At 44.0% G+C, this 19,155-nt stretch overlaps 1 protein-coding gene across 1 annotated transcript; it reads left to right on the top strand.

The window, feature by feature from the left end:
• Positions 1 to 7,295: 7,295 nt before the first annotated feature.
• On the top strand, positions 7,296 to 14,760 carry KCNA4 (potassium voltage-gated channel subfamily A member 4; the record flags this gene model as incomplete). Its single annotated transcript, NM_174371.2, is given in 2 exon segments — positions 7,296 to 7,680; positions 10,789 to 14,760. A coding segment is annotated over 1 exon segment (1,986 nt). The 5' UTR covers positions 7,296 to 7,680; positions 10,789 to 11,549.
• Positions 14,761 to 19,155: the final 4,395 nt, after the last annotated feature.

Genomic DNA, 19,155 nt, shown 5'->3' with positions numbered 1-19,155 from the left:
TGACCTCACCTAACTTTAAGGACCTCCCAAAAGCCTCATTTCCAAACACCAACACACTGGAGTTTTGGGATTCAACATAAGAATTTGGAGGGTGGGAGATGCACAAAAATTCAGTCCATAACAAATGATTGCTACTTTAAAATAACATTGTCTCCTTTTTATATTGTACTTCTATGGTTGTAGAGCAGTTTTCCTACATGTTCTTTTATGATTCCACTCTCAGGTTCTTATAAATTGGGACTGATTGTACCGTTTTTTTTTACAGATAAGGAAACTAAGGTTCACAAAGGTTAAGTAGCTTGTTGGAGGTTTTGCACCCAAGAGGCTACAGAGAGACAATCCTATAACCTCAGCATCGGATCTCTGCTCCAGCCCTGAAAACAATCCAAGAGTAATTGCTTTAGTCTAATGTTTATTTCTTTCCCCTGAAGGCTGCTGTAAATCATTAGAATTTCACTGTAATTTCCTTTCAAGTTCAAATCTATGTATGAATCCAGAAAATGACTCTTTTTGAAAAACTATCCAAAGAAGACTGTCAGGTTTTTGTACTCTCCTGTGACCTTTGGGGCTGTCAGCCTATGTTCTCTGTGTCTATTCAGAATAAGAGCTGATTTGTGAGTTTGACTGAGATGTAAATCAGAGGGACTTCTAGTGTATATAGAACCTAATGACTAATGTGCTGTTCTCAGCAACCATGATGAGAAACCATAAGTTAACAACCTATGACACTCATATTCTCAGCATTGTTTATTTGTGGTTTTGGTTCTAAAATACAGTTGATTCTTAAACAACATGGATTTGAATTGTGCAGATCCACTTACATAGAATTTTTTTCAGATACACTGTAGTTGGTTGATTAAATCCACGAACAGCCATGAACAGCACAAACATCCATGAACTGCAGAAAGGGAGAAATTATACTCAGATTTTTGACTGCACAGAGGGTTGGTGCCCCTAACCCTAACAGTGTATCAGTTGACTAACACCCAGAACTGTGTTTCTATTTCCAGCCAGGAGTGCAGAAAGTGAGCAACGAGCAGCAATAATTTGGGGTAGATTTCTTAACCAATATGTACCTACTAGAAATTTCTTCTACATCCTTCTTACAACATTGGCCCTTCTTTTGGAAAGCATATGCTGAACAAAGTCTTTGTAGTACTTATTCAAATCAGAAGCAATGTTTGTCTGATGAAGGAGAGGTAATCAGGGTTGTGACAGGTGCTGGAAGCCTGGAGAAGGTGAACAAATGTTCTTATGCTGTAGAGAAAAGGCCCGTTTTAAACCTTGGTCATGTCTGTTCTAGGGGGCGAGAGGTATTGATCACAATCAAAATGGAGGAGATGGGAAAGGAGCCAACTAATAAAAGACTGGAATCCAGCCTGTTCTGTAGTCACTGACCATATTTAATGGGACCTTCAGAGAGTCTGGAACACATTCTTGGCAGGAAGTATACCATGACCTTTTATTTTTATAAAAGGGCCCACCTTCAGTTATATGGGCAAAGTTCCTTGACATAAGTTTTTAGGAGTTAATACGGAAGGCACAGTGGTGATAATGTCTGTATAAACTGAAAACGCTTTTATACCTGAACTGTCTTCCCTTCATCTCTGTCCCAAGTTTGCTCCTGATTGATGGGTGCCAGCACAAAAGGCTGTGGGTGAATTTTGTCTGTACTAAGGTGGGTACTTCTTATAAGTGAGTCCCCATAATTACCCTATCTTCTAAACTACATATAAGGAAAGCATAACGAAGAGCTAAAAGGATGAATCTGCTTCACCTTGTTATACTGTACAGGTGGCCCTCAGTACCTACCAGTTCTACATCTGTGCAGCCCACCAAACCAATCTGCTGATGGAAGGCCCGCAGAAACGGAGGGCTGATGGTACTATGCCATTTTATATTAAGGGCTTTCAGTATCTGTGGGTTTTGGTATCCACAGGGCATCTTAGATCAGAGGAATGACTGGATCCGACCAGGGTGGATCTCAACTGCAGTGTTTCCCCATATTGGTATATTATTGTTAAAGGTGAAGTACATAACAAATTCTCAGTTACTTCAGTTAAAGAAGGGCATTTTTGATTGATTTACATTCAGAAATCTAAGTCTGAGATGATTTAAGTTTCTGCCAACTCAATTTCTCTCACTTGGCTTCTCAGATGCATTCATAGATGGAAGAAAAAGATGCTACTGTAGCCAGGAAGCCTGGAAATGTCTGTGACACAGTTTATTTAGTGGATTCTGCAGCTGCTAATCTGGGTTTGCCCAGGGGAGTGTGTCATCCATGTGAACCACATGTGCCCTGTGTGTAAAGGTGGAAAAAGGGTTGAGAATTCAACAATGCAGTGTTTTATCATAGATCCTAGTTCAACCTCTTGAATAGATAGGCATATCTAAGTGCACACTCACTACTTCCTTTTGCCATTCCAATTGGATCCTCTGCCTGTCTTTGCTTATTTTTACACTCATTCTTTCTTTTTTAAATTATTTATTTGGCTGAGTCCGGTCCCAGTTGTGGCATGCAGGGTCTTTCATTGTTGTGAGCAGGCTTAATTGCTCCAAGGCCTGTGGGTTGTTAGTTTCCTGACCAGGGATTAAACCCATGTCGCCTGCATTGGAAGACAGATACTTTTTTCTTTAAATTATTTTTAATTTAAGGATAATTGCTTTACAATATTGTGTTGCTTTCTGCTATACATCAGCGTGAATCAGCTGTAGGTATACATATGTCCCCTCCTTCTTGAACCCCCTTCCACTTCTCAGCCCCTTTCACCGTTCTAGGTTGTTACAGAGCCCCAGTTTGAGTTCCCTGAGTCATATAGCAAATTCCCATTGCTTATCTATCTTACATATCATAATCTATATGTTTCCTTGCTACTTTCTCCATTTGTCCCACCCTCTTTGTCCTCCCTCCTCCTCTGCCTGTGTCCATAAGTCTGTTTTCTATGTCTGCGTCTCCATTGCTGCCCTGCAAACAGGTTTGTCAGTACCATCTTTGTAGATTCCATATATATGCATTAATATATGATATTTGTTTTTCTGTTTCTGACTTACTTCTCTCTGTATAATAGGCTCTAGTTTCATCCATCTCATTAGCATTGACTCAAATGCTTTCATTTTTATGACTGAGCAATATTCCATTATATTTATGTACCACAGCTTCTTTATCCATTCATCTGTCAAAGGACATCTAGGTTGCTTCCATGTCTTGGCTATTGTAAACGGTGCTGCAATGAACATTGGAGTACATGTGTCTTTTTCAATTTTGGTTTCCTCCGGGTATATGCCTATTAGTGGGAATGCTGGGTCATATGGTTCCAGTTTTTTAAGGAATCTTCATACTAGGAAGATGGATTCTTAACCCCTGGACCAAAAAGGAAGTCCCCTTACAGTTATTCTTGCCATTCTTATCCCATAAGCCTTTGTCCCGTGGCTCCTTCCGCCTTGAGGACCTTTCTAACCTCAGTTAGTGCTGCTTCTCTCTGCTCCTTGTGTGACTTCTATCAGACCCTGACCACATGGGTGCATGGATGCATCTCTCACTCTTTAGAGATGCACAGGTGTCCACCCAGGGCAGAAAGCAGGCATCTGCTTGCTCTATCTGATGTTGAGCTGTGCTCAGAGAGTCAGGAAGTGAGTAGTTAGTCTTTCTCTTCAGGACGGATGTTTCCTCACTTTAATGAGAAGTGGTTATGCCGTTCTGAGGTCTTGAGACCTGACCAGTAGTGGTATGCCTGCAATGGAATGGAAGGTGGTGTGATGAAAAGTCATTGAAACATCCATCTACAAGGGAAACCTGGCTGAATGATTCATCTTTCATTAGGAATTATGGGCTGCTCAGAACATCTGCATCCATACATTAGGGAAGCATGGAATCAAGTCGATCCACAGAATTCTTTCCCCGTCACATCCCTTCAGAACTTTAAAAAGGCTGATAGCTGCGAGGCTGGGGTAAGCAGGTAAAAAAGCAATCTTCTTTGGGTTTTCTCCCAACACATTCACTGAGCTTTCTTGGCAAATGAAAGCCTCTTCCATTATTCATTCATTTTAGTACATTCTTATCGAGTGCCTACTCTGAGTCAGGTATTGCGCTGGTTGCTTGGGATACAGTGCCTGTATTCAGGGAGGTGTTGCGGGCTTCTTGGGGAGAGAGAGGAGGAGTGAACAGAACACTGCAATTCCCTGGAGACCATGGTCCCCAAAGAGAACAAAAGCTTTTATAATGGAGGTAGTTTGTCTGCTTTGTACAAAGGAAAATCTGCTGCCCTTTGCCCTTTTTTTATATATAAGCATAGGCTTCATAGTGTGATCTGGAATATCTGTATTACCACTGAGAGAATTCAAAGCCAGGAAGAAATTATTTGTGGTAATAGGTATATTTGGATGTGTTTGAAGAATTTTGACTAGCTGATGACTAAAAAAGGCAAGAAAATAATTTTCTCCTCTCCAAAGAAAATACAGTTTTGAAACTGAGACAAGGTCAATTTTTGTTGGTCACAGCAAAGAATCTTTCTGCTACTATTTATCTGTGGGAGTTTCTAGGAATCTTTAAGAGAATTTCAGGAAGACAAATGGAATGTTTCTTGTTTTCTTTATTAAGAAATTCTTTTAAAGTTCAAGGAGGGGTGGGTGTGTGTGTGTTTGGAAATGGGGGGGATGCCTGGGTAAGGAGAATGCTCTTCTCAATTGGGCCCCAACTACCTCTTAGGTTCCAGTTACTCCGCCCACCTCAGTGCCACGTGCCCGTGTATTCTGTATGGCAAACACTCCAATTCTCACCATTCTTCAGACACATTTCCCCTTTCTTTGTCAGTCCTTGCTTGCTGCCCCCGAATTATATACTACTCCACTGGGGCTTCCCTGGTGGCTCAGATGGTAAAGAATCGGCTTGCAATTCAGGAGACCGGGGTTCCATCCCTGGGTTGGGAAGATTCTCTGGAGAAGGAAGTGGCAACCCACTCTAGTAAGTATTCTTGCCTGGAGAATTCCATGGACAGAGGAGCCTAACAGCCTATAGTCTATGGGGTCACAAAGAGTTGGACACGACTGAGCAACACACACACACACACACACACATATACACACACACCATTTGTTGCATCTCAGGAACACCATTCTCATATTCCATGGACAGAGGAGCCTGGTGGTCACAGTCCATGGGGCTGCAAAAAGTTGGACAGAACTAAGCAACTATTGGGCATTTTAAACTTTAAAATTCTCTGGGCAGTGATAGGAACGAACAGTAAATGGCATGTGGAAGCATGATACATAAGTTTTAATATGATCCAATTAAAATGTCCAAGCTTCAGTATACATGTTCTCTTTTGTGTGTTGTTCAACCTCAGTTTTCATCTCCCTGAAAATATTCCACAGTTGCTTTTTTTGATCTCAAGATCCTATGCTCTCAACCTTGCCTTTATCATCCTAAGAAATATCCTTTTGATGAGATGATAAACTTAATCAGCTGCTTTTGGCACAGTGACTACCCCACATTGTGGAGTAGAGACCGGGTCTGGGGCCGGTACCCTGGATGGTTTTGAGCTTTTGGAGGAATCCACCTTCCCTACTTTCTGAAACGGAGGATAGTGGGGCATGAATGGAGACAGAGCCTCTCTATCGGGGGAGGAAGCACCATTCTCTCAATTCTTCCTTCTGCGGTTGAGGCCAGAGGATCACAGTACATGTGTTCACGACATAGGTTCTAACTTTTGTCACTAACTGGAAGAAGTTAGGAAAATCAGACCTCATATCAGGTAAATTTATTTTTTTCCTTTTCACCGAATACAATGTGAATTTTTTTAGTTATTTAAAAAGATCCAAAAAATTAAACAGCAACGAAATGCAGTCCTGATAGTGTCCTTCGCCAAGCCAGCAGCGGTTAGGTGAGTGAGCAGAGGGCATATCTATAATTCAGCTCGGGAATATTTCTCTTAATAATTAATAGAGTGCCACAAAAGGAGGCCCAATAGGGCCCTCGAACAAAGCTGCCAGCTGAGGACGACAGTGGTCGTCTCGGAGCCAAGTGACCCGCCCAAGGTCGGATTTGCTCCAGCAGTCCGGGTGCGCGCCACCACTGCCAGCTTGGCCACAGGGGGAGCCGGGAGAGGTGCCCGGAGCCCCGCCGCCAGTGAACGCGCGCGCGTGTCTGTGTGTGTAATCTCTCACTTCCCACCGCTAATCTTTCTTTTGGCATATTTATGAGAATTGCGTGTTAACATCCACGTCCAGGGGCACTTCACAAGGAAGCCACCAAATAAGCAATCTGGAGTCCATCGGGGTGAGGAGACGCTGCGGGCGCACTCGCCCGTCCACGGGGTGTCGGGGTATGTGGGGGGAGTGCGTTTTTTGTTGTTCAATGGAGGTGGGTGGCATTGGAGATCCGACCACTAGGACAGAGACCTCCCAGGAGCCAAACTTCTCGCCAACGTATTTCTTTTTGCAGCAACAGGTTCCCCGAGGGCTGTCCCCCGCCGCCGGGGCGGACTGGCAACCTGTTCCTAGCCCTTTGACTCTTCTAACTCGGACCTCAGCCTCCCTTTCGTAGCCCTTAGCCTGGGCCCGATTCTAATTTCAGTAATCCTTCTCTTCTCTGAGTACAACACCTGTGTAAAGTCGATCTCCTCCGCGCCGGAGACGTCCGACCCCAGAGCTGAGGCCAACAAACTCCACAAGGGAGGCGGAGACCGAGGGGTCTGGGCGCGCTTGCGGGCGACCGGACAGCTCCCGGCTGGAGGCCTCGCCAGGGATGCCCCCGGGGTTCCCAACCCCACAAACTCGTTATGATGTCGGGGGAAGGGAGGCTTTGTGTGTGTGGTGGGGTGGGGTGGTGGGGTGGGGTGGTGGGTGGGGTGCCGGGGGAGATGCAGAGAAAACGCGTCAGGAAGAGGAGAAGATACCCAGAAGCACCTTGCGGGCGAGCTTGGACCTGTCGTCGAAGTCACCTCTTCCAGCCTCTCCTGACGTTTCTGCCCTGCCGTCGGGACCCCTTTTCAGCTCCAAAGGGGACACCTCTCCCTCTGCGATTAGCTCCTCGCCTCTGGGGGCGCCAGCTAGGGGACCCTGGAATGCTGCCTAGTGGTTCCCGGGAGCTTCGGCGTCTGGGGGCCGGGCCGGGGGGCGGGCAGCCGCGGCGTCGTGACTGCGCCCGCCCCGCCGCGCCTGGAGGCGCCCCTGGCGACCGCGGTGAACGCCCCACCCTCGGACGGCCCTGGCCCCGCCCCCGGCCGGCGCGCGCTCCCGGCCAGGGGAGGCGTGTGCTGCTTCTGCAGCCAGCGAGAGAGCGAGAGGGATGGATATTGGAGGAGGAATTCGGGCTTAACAAGTGATCGCTGCTGTCTAGGATTTTTTTTTTTTTTTTCCTGGGGAACCTTGACTTCTTTTCCCCGTCGAGCCCTTCTGTGCTGAACTCCAGAGGAAGCAGGAGTCTTGGGGTCTTCCCTGGGGCAGCCCTGATCCTCACCCCCCGGCTCCAGCAGCTAGGACTCTGTGACCCCCATCCCCCCGCCCCCGGCCAGGCAGTAGAACTTGTTCCGTGGATATTTGGGAGCTCCCACCTGCCACACCGGAGCGATTCCTTCCACCCCCAAGATCCTTCTTCCCCTCCTCCAGCTGTTGCAGCTTGAGGGGGAAAAAAAGCCAACCGGGGATTTTCTTTATTTTTATTTTGCACCCCGCCTGGGAATGGTAAGTATGACACCTCTCTTACCTTTCCTCTCCTCTCCTCTTTGGCTATTAAGAAACAGTGGACATTTGAGGGATAAATAATATCGAGAATGTGACAGAAGGGCATGAATGGAAGACGGTTAAAAATAAAACAGGAGGTGGGAGAAGGGAGGTGCAGATGCTGCGCGGCGCTCCGGGGGGCCAACAGTTGTTATTTTCCCAACCCCGGGGATGGGGTGCGTGCGCCCTGGTTAATGTGCCCGAGCGGGAACCTAGGTCTGGAGGCGAGGGCGCGATTAAAGATGTCGTTTCCCAACGAGGTGGGGTTTAGATTTAGCATCGTTTTGTCTCATCTCAGACTCACCGGTTCTATTTCTTTGAGAACAGCTGGTGAAGGGGTTTGAATTGTTGCTTCTCCCAACATTTGGGGTTGAGTGCATTTTCTGAGCATTTGAGCAATACATAGAGACTGTATAAATGGCGTGCGTTGAAGTATGTATTTCTCACGGTACTGGCCCTTGGAATTCTCTCAATCTCTTTCTCCTTTTCTCTCTCTGATAAGGTTCAGGTACCACCCTACAGTTGCAGGAATTAGAACTGAGTGAGGAAAACAGCCTTGTTATTGGGGGTGGGGTGGGAGGAGGAGGGGCGCGATGCTTGACTCTTGTTTGGGGGCGCAGGGATTGGGGAATAGGTAGTCAGCAAAATTCTATTAGTTCGTGGTGTTAAAGAGGAAAGGATATTCCCCTGCAAGATCTCTTCATAAAGTCTCCTGCAAGGTCTCCCCCATAAAGTCTCCTGAGAGTCAGCTTCAGTAGATTCTCCTAACATGAATACCTTGAGTGGAGAAGGAAGAAAGATTTTAAACTAGTCTGATTTGCTGGTTGGAAGGATTTTTTCCTCTTTTTTCTTTTTCTTTCTTTTTTCTCCCCACTCTCTCCCTTTTTATAGACTCTTCCTCCTCTTCTTCTAAGATGAGAATAGTGAGGTAACTGGTAACAAATTAGAAGGAAGATAATTTGCTCTGTGTACAGTGGGGGAGGGAGTTAGGTAAACAAAAATTAACAAACCCAGGTAAAGAAGTAAGTAAATAAGAAACTATTTGGTGCAAGTCTAGCTCTCCTGCAGAGTTGACTGTGAATTAGAAGACCCTCTAACTCATGACCTTCCCGGAGTCTGTTTGTTTGGCGGAAGAGGGGGTGTGCGTAGTATAAGAATTCACAGGCACTTTGGTTACACTGGGGCTGTATTTAACTAGTGTATTATAACTGCTTTGAGGGGGTTGGGGAAGAAACTGAGGAAACTCTCAGGCTGTTTGGCTTATGGAAGTCTTTAAAGGATGTTGGCCTGACCCTCCACAGAGAAGATAGATATTTGGAGACCTTGTGAGAGTGAACATTTCAGAGTAGAAAATGATCTTGGGAGTCAGGCAAAGGAGGATACCATTCCAGAAAGCTTCAGAGGTGTATTTTCTGGGTTCTGTGTCCCAGTCAATCTCACCTCTTGTCCTGGGAGAATGTGATTGATCCGGAAGGGATGTGTGATCCGGAAGACCTTTGCTACTTCCCCGACTGTCACTTGATAAAACCTGGGTGTGTTTAGTCTTCTGGGCCGACAGGATTCAGCAGCAGGTGGTCAAGAGGTGGGTCCTGTTAATGGCGCCAGGAAGCCATTTCTCTTATGCTCCCCAAGAGCTTCCAGTAACTGAGGTTGGTAGCTGCCCGGAATCCTGGCTGTTATCCTCCCCAATTCTCTGGGTCACTCTGCATTCTTGGAAGTCTTGTTGGACTCAGGGAAGGGAAAACGCAAGAGGAGACAAGGAAGCGAGATTAGGACAGGAATATTTACAGGTTCTGGCAGAGGAGATGAGTTAGTTGGACCTACGGAGAACAAACTAAGGAAGAATGAAGGTCAGGAATACCAGGTGTTGGGGGAACAGAAGAGGGCTGCAGGGAAGATGTGATCAGAAAGTGGCAGATTGGAAATAAAGGGAAAGAGGGAGGGAGGGAAAAGAGAGGGGGATTTGGGCCATGGAAACTATGGTTAAATTATAGGGAAGAAAGTATCATAGGCTGAAAACAAAGTGCATACAAACTGGGATTTGAAACATAAGAAGACAGTCCTTGAGCAAAGTGTAGGAGGAAGCATCAAGGTGAACATGGGGGAACTGCAAGGAGAGTAGATGATTATTAGAGAAGTGGAAACTGGGATTAGCTCCTAGGCTGTGGGTGGTAGGGAGTGTTCTGGAGTCTGGGGAACAGAAAAACAACAACAGGGACGTGCTTCAGGGAGTCAGGGAATGCCAACTCAATACAGACCACTTGCGAGCCTCAAAATGTCCGGAATGACTTCACATTCTGTTCTTCCCCTGCTTAGACAGTGGTATAAGGACATATGCATTTGGGGGTGGGGAGATTGACCATTAAGTATTATTATGTTATTAATAACTGCAAGCCTTTATTGATATTCCTCATGTACAAGGCACTGTGGTGTTCTGTCAACATCAATTATCTCATTTAATCCTTACACAAGTGGGATGGGAGAGGTTGTATTATTATCTGCACTTTGTAGATGAGGTGACTGATGCTTGTTCGAGTGGTGGAACCTGGATTAAAGAAAACTGGTTTTTCCAACTCCTCTAATCCTGAATCAAGTCAGAGGGGTGGAAGGCCACTGAATTCAGAAATACTTACTGCGTGGAAATTTGAAAAAAATGCCTTGAGATCAGTGAATGATGGAAGCAGCTGTAAAGTGACAACACTGTTTATTGTGGAATGAAGAGGGTGACAGTGAGAATTAAGACCTAGCATTAGTGAAAAGGTGTACTGAAAGAAGAACCATATGGGTCGAGAGTGGAGAGAGGAAAAATAATTAAGTTACAATGAAAGTAGACAGTGCTGAAATGATAGCCAAAGAAAAAGGATAGAAGGATATTTAGTGAGAAGGAGATTTAACAACCTGCCCCATTACTACTCCTTGGAAATTTATAGTCACTTTGGTGCTTTATATAATGGCTTGCTTGCTTGAGGAGAAGAGAAAGAAGTGTGTGTAAAGGAAATACTCAGTTTGCTCTTTATTATTTGATTCTTTTTATTTTTCTCCCATGCTTGTTTCCCTTCCTTTTTCCAGGTGAAGTGGCTTCTTCTGCATGATTTTAGATGAAGGATGCTCTGCATTTCCTTGATTTCTATGGAGACCTCAGAGCTGGGCTTGCCCCCCACTGACACCTCATCTTGCATCTACTCTACCTCCCAAGGTCTTTGCCTCTACAGCTAGCTCAACATTGCCCCTAGGTCCAGGAAGCCTGTGATGAACTTAAGGGGAGAGCCGGGAGAATCATCCTGCTAGGCTTTGAGTGGCAATGCCTGGACATACTTCAAATCACATGTTAACATGGGTCAGGCTGTCACTAGAAGGCAAGTGTTAAGACTTAAAGGCTTATTTGCATTTTATTTAAATTTCATGGACTGAGCTTTGGACAATTTCCATGGCAGAAAAAATATATTCCATTCTCTAGGCACAACTGCCGGCGGTCGGCTACTTGCTGTCGTTGAAACTTTCAGCATCAAGACCAATGACATCCTAGTTGTATTTCCAGATTTGAACATCCACCCCAAAACAGGTGTTTGGGAGACCCCGACATTTTCTGACTTTTACTTGAAAGTGCCAGGCCATCTCTCTGGAGAGCAACGTTGAATCCCTGAGAAGAGAGAGCATGGGGCGTGCTGATTTAAAAACAGAAAATGCAAAGTTGGACTGAAAATATCCTTCATCTTCCAAGCAATCTGCTTAAGGGTTCCAAACTTACCTTAATTTGGTGAGAAAAGAATCTGCCCTATTTTTCTTTCTTCTTCTCCAACTGGAACCAGCCATTTCCCCAAACCGCCACCATGGAGGTTGCAATGGTGAGTGCTGAGAGCTCAGGGTGCAACAGTCACATGCCTTATGGTTACGCGGCTCAGGCCCGGGCGCGGGAGCGCGAGAGGCTGGCTCACTCGAGGGCGGCTGCGGCTGCCGCGGTGGCCGCGGCCACTGCTGCGGTGGAAGGCGGTGGGGGCTCTGGAGGGGGTGCCCAACACCACCACCACCCATCGCGCGGGGCCTGCACCTCCCACGACCCCCAGAGCGGCCGGGGAAGTCGGAGGAGGCGGCGACCGCACCCGGAGAAGAAGAAAGTCCACCACCGGCAGAGCAGCTTCCCTCACTGCTCCGACCTGATGCCCAGTGGCTCGGAGGAGAAGATCCTGCGGGATCTGAGTGAGGAGGACGAAGAGGAGGACGACGAGGAGGACGAGGAAGAGGAGGGAAGGTTTTATTACAGCGAGGAGGACCATGGGGAGGAGTGTTCCTACACCGACCTGCTGGCGCAGGACGATGGGGGCGGCGGTGGCGGCGGCAGCGGCGGCGGCGGCTACAGCTCTGTCCGCTACAGCGACTGCTGTGAACGCGTGGTGATCAATGTCTCGGGTCTGCGCTTCGAGACCCAGATGAAAACCCTGGCCCAGTTTCCCGAGACTTTGCTGGGGGACCCTGAGAAGAGGACTCAGTATTTCGACCCTCTGCGCAACGAGTATTTTTTCGACAGGAACAGGCCTAGCTTTGATGCCATCTTATATTATTACCAGTCAGGGGGCCGCCTGAAGAGGCCAGTCAACGTCCCCTTTGATATCTTCACTGAGGAGGTGAAGTTCTACCAGCTGGGGGAGGAGGCCCTGCTCAAGTTTCGGGAGGATGAGGGCTTTGTGAGAGAGGAGGAGGACAGGGCCTTGCCGGAGAACGAATTTAAGAAGCAGATCTGGCTGCTCTTTGAGTATCCGGAGAGCTCCAGTCCAGCGAGGGGCATAGCCATTGTCTCCGTCCTGGTTATCCTCATCTCCATCGTCATCTTCTGCTTGGAAACCTTGCCGGAGTTTCGGGACGACAGGGATCTCATCATGGCCCTGAGCACGGGCGGGCACGGTGGGTTGTTGAACGACACGTCGGCTCCCCACCCGGAGAACTCAGGGCACACGATCTTCAACGACCCCTTCTTCATCGTGGAGACAGTGTGCATCGTGTGGTTTTCTTTCGAGTTTGTGGTTCGCTGCTTTGCTTGTCCCAGCCAAGCCCTCTTCTTCAAAAACATCATGAACATCATTGACATCGTCTCCATTTTGCCTTACTTCATCACGCTGGGCACGGATCTGGCCCAGCAGCAGGGGGGTGGCAACGGGCAGCAGCAGCAGGCCATGTCCTTTGCCATTCTCAGGATCATCCGTCTGGTCCGAGTATTCCGGATCTTCAAGCTCTCCAGACACTCCAAAGGCCTGCAGATCCTGGGCCACACGCTCCGAGCCAGCATGCGCGAACTAGGCCTCCTGATCTTCTTCCTCTTCATCGGGGTCATCCTCTTCTCCAGCGCTGTGTATTTCGCGGAGGCAGATGAGCCGACCACCCACTTCCAAAGCATCCCCGATGCATTTTGGTGGGCTGTGGTGACCATGACAACCGTGGGCTATGGGGACATGAAGCCCATCACGGTGGGGGGCAAGATTGTAGGGTCTCTGTGTGCCATTGCAGGTGTCTTAACCATCGCTCTGCCCGTGCCAGTGATTGTCTCTAACTTTAACTATTTCTACCACAGAGAGACTGAAAATGAGGAACAGACACAGCTCACACAGAATGCAGTCAGTTGCCCATACCTCCCTTCTAATTTGCTGAAGAAATTTCGGAGCTCTACTTCTTCTTCCCTGGGGGACAAGTCAGAGTATCTAGAGATGGAAGAAGGAGTTAAGGAATCTCTCTGTGCAAAGGAGAAGTGTCAGGGAAAGGGGGATGACAGTGAGACAGATAAAAACAACTGTTCTAATGCGAAGGCTGTGGAGACCGACGTGTGAATCTCGCTCTCCACCCGACGCTGCCCGCTCCCCCAATCCCAGCATCTCCAAATATATTTATGCATAGAGAGTGCAGTTATGAAAATGATATATGCAAATGAATCCAATGCATACAGTAGTACACCATTTAATGGTTATACATGGCATAATTGTTACTAAACTTGTATTACATATCAAATAAATGATACATCTTGGAGAGAAGGGAGGCTTAAGTAGGAGCAAATCTATCTTTATATTTTTATTAGAATGCAAGAATTTTGCACATTAACTGGAAGAGATGTTAAAAGTAAACACAGTTCCCTGGAGAGAATGTGTGTGTGTGTGTGTGTGTGTGTGTGTGTGTGTGTGCTGTGCGCGCGCATATGTGTGTATGTATAAGTAAATTGTCAACGTTGTTAGTAATCGTGCAGTGATGGGAAAAGTTGGCATTTTGAAGTATTTACTATGTAAGAACTAATGAATTTGAGCAGTTGTTTATTCAGTGCTTTAATAGCATTTCATGTCTTTGGATTCCATAGCTGTTGTTTTTTAAAAATTGTAAGAAATATTATGTAGAAAAAAGAAAGTGAATTATTTAATAGAATATAGGTCACAATTTTATCTTGGATTTAATTAAAGTTTATTTTTAACTGGAAATTAACTTTTAAAAAGGCTGCAGGGGCCTTTAGAAATTGATTATATTTTATTATTAATTTTGGGAAGATGTGACATCAAATGTCTAACAATAATGGAAGAAATGAAATCAGAGAAACTGTAACAAATTTTGTTCACAGATAACAGGACTGGAATTTTCTTTACTTTTTTTTTTTTCCTTTGCACTACTTTATATGCTGGAGATTGAGAAAGACTTCATACTGTGAATGTTTACAAATGTAACAGTTCAATGACAATCATTGGAAGAATGATTTCTTAGTCTTATTTTATTGTTCTCTTATTTTCTTTGTGTAAGACAAATGGCCACACAGATAGCAGCACATGATTCCCTTCTTTTTTAAAATCTCAATAATTGATCTGCAAAGGGACTATGAAGTCAAATTTAGCAAATGAATCTTTTGAAATTGGTTTGTTAACAATGATGCTTCTGAAACCATACTATTTTATATATTCTTCTGCCTTTAAAGCCAGAATAATTTAACCAAAGTTAATGCATGCACTGAAAGAATTCTTGAAGAAATAAGATGCCCAGCAGCTACAGTGATTATGGCTTAAGAGCTTTCTATTAAATGTGCAACATAAATGCTAGATTTACTAAGTTTATTTATTTGTGCAGCGACTTAAGGGCAGAATGTGGGGATTCACCTCAGAATTCAGCATTCTATTTGCTCAGATTGATAGAACTGGTGTCAAAACATTGGGTTTCCACATCACCATCATTATCATTTTTATGAAAGGAATTTATGACACTTAAAACTGAATTTAACTCACGACAAGGTGCTCTAGAATGTGAGGTAACAGCTAGTGATGTGACTTATATTGTTAAGTTATCAAGAGATGTAGGTTAGCAAACTCAGAATGCATAAGAGGCCTTATTCTCCAATATTTTAACTTCTGTTCTTTATAAAATGGTTGTTCTGAGGTCTGGGGGGAAAATGCTATGGAAGGTATCTCAGCACATAATGAACTCTGACAACTGTGAACTTTAAAAAAAAAAAAAAGAAGAGCTAGAGTAGCTTTTCTCAAGACTTATAACCCCAGGTCATCATTTGATAATAACATAAATCTTATCTCTCCTTTAATGATACTTAAAATTCAAAGTAAATTCAATGTTGGATTTAAAACCCAAGTTTTATCCCCTTCTCCACCACTATAGAGGTACACCTTTCAAGAACACCTTTTGGAGAATGAAGAACAGCGGCGGTGGGGGAGTATGGGGGTCAGTTGAATGTGCAGACCAAAAATCTCTAGTGGACAACAGAGTTACAGAGCAAGGAAATGCCATCTTGTAACAAGACTTCCAAGGTGGCATTTTAATATATTTTGGATTTAGAGCAAAAAATGTAGCAAACATTAGACTAGGGTAACACTGTTCAGGTTGGTCACCCTTCATTTGGGAAGGTTTCTCTGTTCATCTCTGCCCCTCCAGTTTCCTCTTACTGAAAAAGAGGACACGTGGTGCATTTGTTATGTCACAGAGTTTTTACAGAAGGCAAATGAGAACATGTGAAAACTCTGAAATGCAGAGTTCCGTATAAATGCCTGATGTTACGTCTGCAGTGCTTCATGCTCCTCTGGGAGAAAAAGAGGTTTAGAACCCTTGAGTTACATGGTTTATTAGGATATTGTAAAAATCATGGATAGTTTCTTTAATTTTGAGCTCCTTATAAGCAGATGGTTTGCAGACACAAGATAGCCTGTCATTGAATGATTACTTCAGTTTCTTCTCTTGGGGGAGGATCCCAGGCATGTTGTGGTATAAAAAATTGGCTCTGTGGACAAGATACCATGTATCTTTTGCTGTACCCAACAAGGTCAGATTATATCTTAAAATAGTTTAAATGTAACTGTGGCATTGGTTGTTTATTGACCATGCTATAATAGCAATAGCAATGATTTGGCTGTTGAGAAAATGTATTTTGTTGGTTCTACAGCATCTCCTTTTTAAATCTGAAAAGTTACATTAAATTGTATTGATATGTAATGGAGTTGGTAATTCTGAGAATCCAGAATTTAGGAAATTCTGTAATATAGTCATTTAGGGACCCTAAGCGTTGTTTCTTTATCTTAAATGGTTTTCTTAAGGGTCACGAAGTGACAGCAGGGGCTTCCAAACCAAATATTTCTAGGTTATCACTAAATGTTTGTTTGTGCTTTTCTTCCTGCAAGACACATTTATTTTAGGATGTCTGGATCTTGATTCCACACTAGGAAGGACACATTTAAGCCCTCAAGACTTGTATAGGAACACTTTGGTGTGGAACAGTTCCCTTATAGAGAATGTGTGAAGGTAGAGTCCTCAGTGCAGCTGAGTTTTTTCTTTTCAAATCACAGCTAGACAAAGTTCTTTAGTACCATTTGTGAATGTTTTATACTAAAATATGCTTCTAGGGGTTATTTGTAACTGATTCAGCAAACGGTATTTTCTTCAAGGCCACCATACACATTTGATTGTAACATAAAAGAAAGATGACCCCATTTAGAGATTTGAATTCTTGGGATCTGGGATCCTTTTGTTGCTTTTTAGATGATAATAAATGTTACCAAAAGTACAGTGTTTGAGGGTTATCCTAATCAGAGTCTTTTCAAGGGTAGATGCATTGTTCTCTTTTGCAAATCCTTGTGAAGGAAACAGTTATGCATAATAGTTATGGGAGAAACAGGGGATTTAAATACTCCTTTGATTTTCTGTGAAAAGGGAGCTTGTGGGTTCCTGAGGTGTGTGACAGCTGGTTTAGGGGTCCAGAGTCAACTTGTTGACTGTGGGCACATCATTTCTAGTCCCTGATTCTCAGGTTTTTGTTTTTAAATGTACAGTCAGGTGACTAGGCTACATGTCAAGCTAATTTAGTGTTTTCTTCAATTCCACAGAATGTTGGTGCTGGAAGGAATCAAATGATAATGTAGCCCAATCAAATGATAATGTATCCCTCAACTCATATCAGCCTTGGTTTTATAGTTAAGTAGTAAGAACAAAACCGTTTTTAAATCTCCCTGTTAGGTTAAATGCAGAACCAGGAGTTTCAAATTTAGCTTTAGAGTGTGAACTAAACCAAATAAATTGGGTTTATGTTGAAGCTATTTATTCTAGCAACTTCTAAAGCAAAGAGATTCACTTATTAAAAAATAACTCCTCAGTCTCCAGTTGAATACACATGGTGAAAGTTGGTAAGTAAACATTTTGATTTCTTGCTTTGTTACAGTACAGTCTTGTCAGTAAACAGTGTGCCAACCTGTGCTGGGGAACTCATATTATGCTTAGACACATGTAGTGTTTCACAAGTGCTGCTACTTTCCTTGTCAAATTTGTTTTAAACAGGATCGCCGAAGCTCTGAAAATCTTCATTAAGCATGTGTTGAAATAGAATTCAATATATGGAATAAGAAATATCTAAGGAAAATACTCTGAGTTACATACATACATATATACTCTTTTCCCCATTTTTTTGGAAGTCAACATTAACCAGTGAAAAATTATTTTTAATTGCATCAGAATCATAAACATTAGCACCTCCATGTCCCAAGAGAATCAGGCAGGGTTGTTGATTTTCAGATTGTGATACATCTTCAGCACTAACATTGCAGCTATTCCTTGGTAAAGTGGGAAATAAATACACCTCAGTTCAGTTTACATTTTTAAGTGAACGTGTGATGTTCTTATGCACACGATGCAGAGTGTAACATTCCTCTCTATTTTTTTTTTTTTTTTTATTGATACAGTTTAGAATGATTACGGGTTGTCATTCAGTGACAAAGGGGCCTGTTCCAGGAAATCTTCCTGACCCAAAAGCCATTTTGAATTCTGCAAGGGACATTTGGTGTGAACAAAAGGTACCTCTTGGTTTTCCTGCCTGAAAAGAAGCTTGACTCAAAACACAGAGTTCCTCAGGCCAATGTTTTCACCACTACAGGTTAGAAGACAATCCTATTTTCTAGGATGGAGATCAAAAAGATCTGTTTGAAAGAAGGTTGATGGAGTGGTATGTGTTTAAGATTGAAGGGACCAGACCTGTTTATTCAGTAAGTGGGAATATGTACTTTTGAAATGTGAATTAAGATTAGGACTGTGATATGAGTGTTATTTCTGACTTAGTTTTCTGTTTCCATAGCATCCCTAATTTCTCATTAGTGTCTTCCCAAAGTATGCTAATACATATTAGACCATATGACTCAACTGGAGGTTCAGAAAATATGGTTACTTTATGGTAAATAAATTAATCCAGAGTATGAGTTAAGTGATTTGAAAAACAGCACATACTGAATGAGCTGCAGCTCTGAGTGAGACCCTAGCACATCCCCTTTCAGGCCTGTAGGTAATACTATGTGGAATTGGTGTATAAGGCAAGTGATGTGCTAAATAAGAAGTTAAAATCCTATGGATGGAGGAGCCTGGTAGGCTGCATGGGGACGCTGAGGGTTGGACATAACTGAGCGACTTCACTTTCACTTTTCACTTTCATGCATTGGAGAAGGAAGTGGCAACCCACTCCAGTGTTCTTGCCTGGAGAATCCCAGAGACAGGGGAGCCTGGTGGGCTGCCGTCTATGGGGTTGCACAGAATCGGACATGACTGAGGTGACTTAGCAGCAGCAGCAGCAGGAAAGAATAGTTCCACATTCCTTTGTCATGGTGTTGCTGATCTGCAATTCAGTTTTTAATCCATTTGCTATCATTGGTATCTGTGAAGGAGAATTTGTATCTTGAGTACTAGGAACTAAGTGATAGTTGACCCACAGATATTCAACTTTTGCTTCCTGACCTGCAAATTATCTATTGTACAGATTTTCCATAGCCAGTTTCTCATTTGAGGCTGGCTTTACTCAAACTCAGAACCATTGTCTCCCATTAAACAGCCAGTCTAGAAATACAATATCATAAAAAGAAAGCAATGCAGTACAAAGAATCAAAAAAATATACAGAAATCAGAAAGCCAAGAAAACCCTATCTGGGAAGCCAAGTCTATTGT

This window comes from Bos taurus, chromosome 15 (genome assembly GCF_002263795.3).
Source record: "Bos taurus isolate L1 Dominette 01449 registration number 42190680 breed Hereford chromosome 15, ARS-UCD2.0, whole genome shotgun sequence".
NCBI lineage: Eukaryota > Metazoa > Chordata > Mammalia > Artiodactyla > Bovidae > Bos > Bos taurus.
Note: the sequence above shows the minus strand (reverse complement) of the source record. Positions and strands in the feature narration are given on the sequence as shown.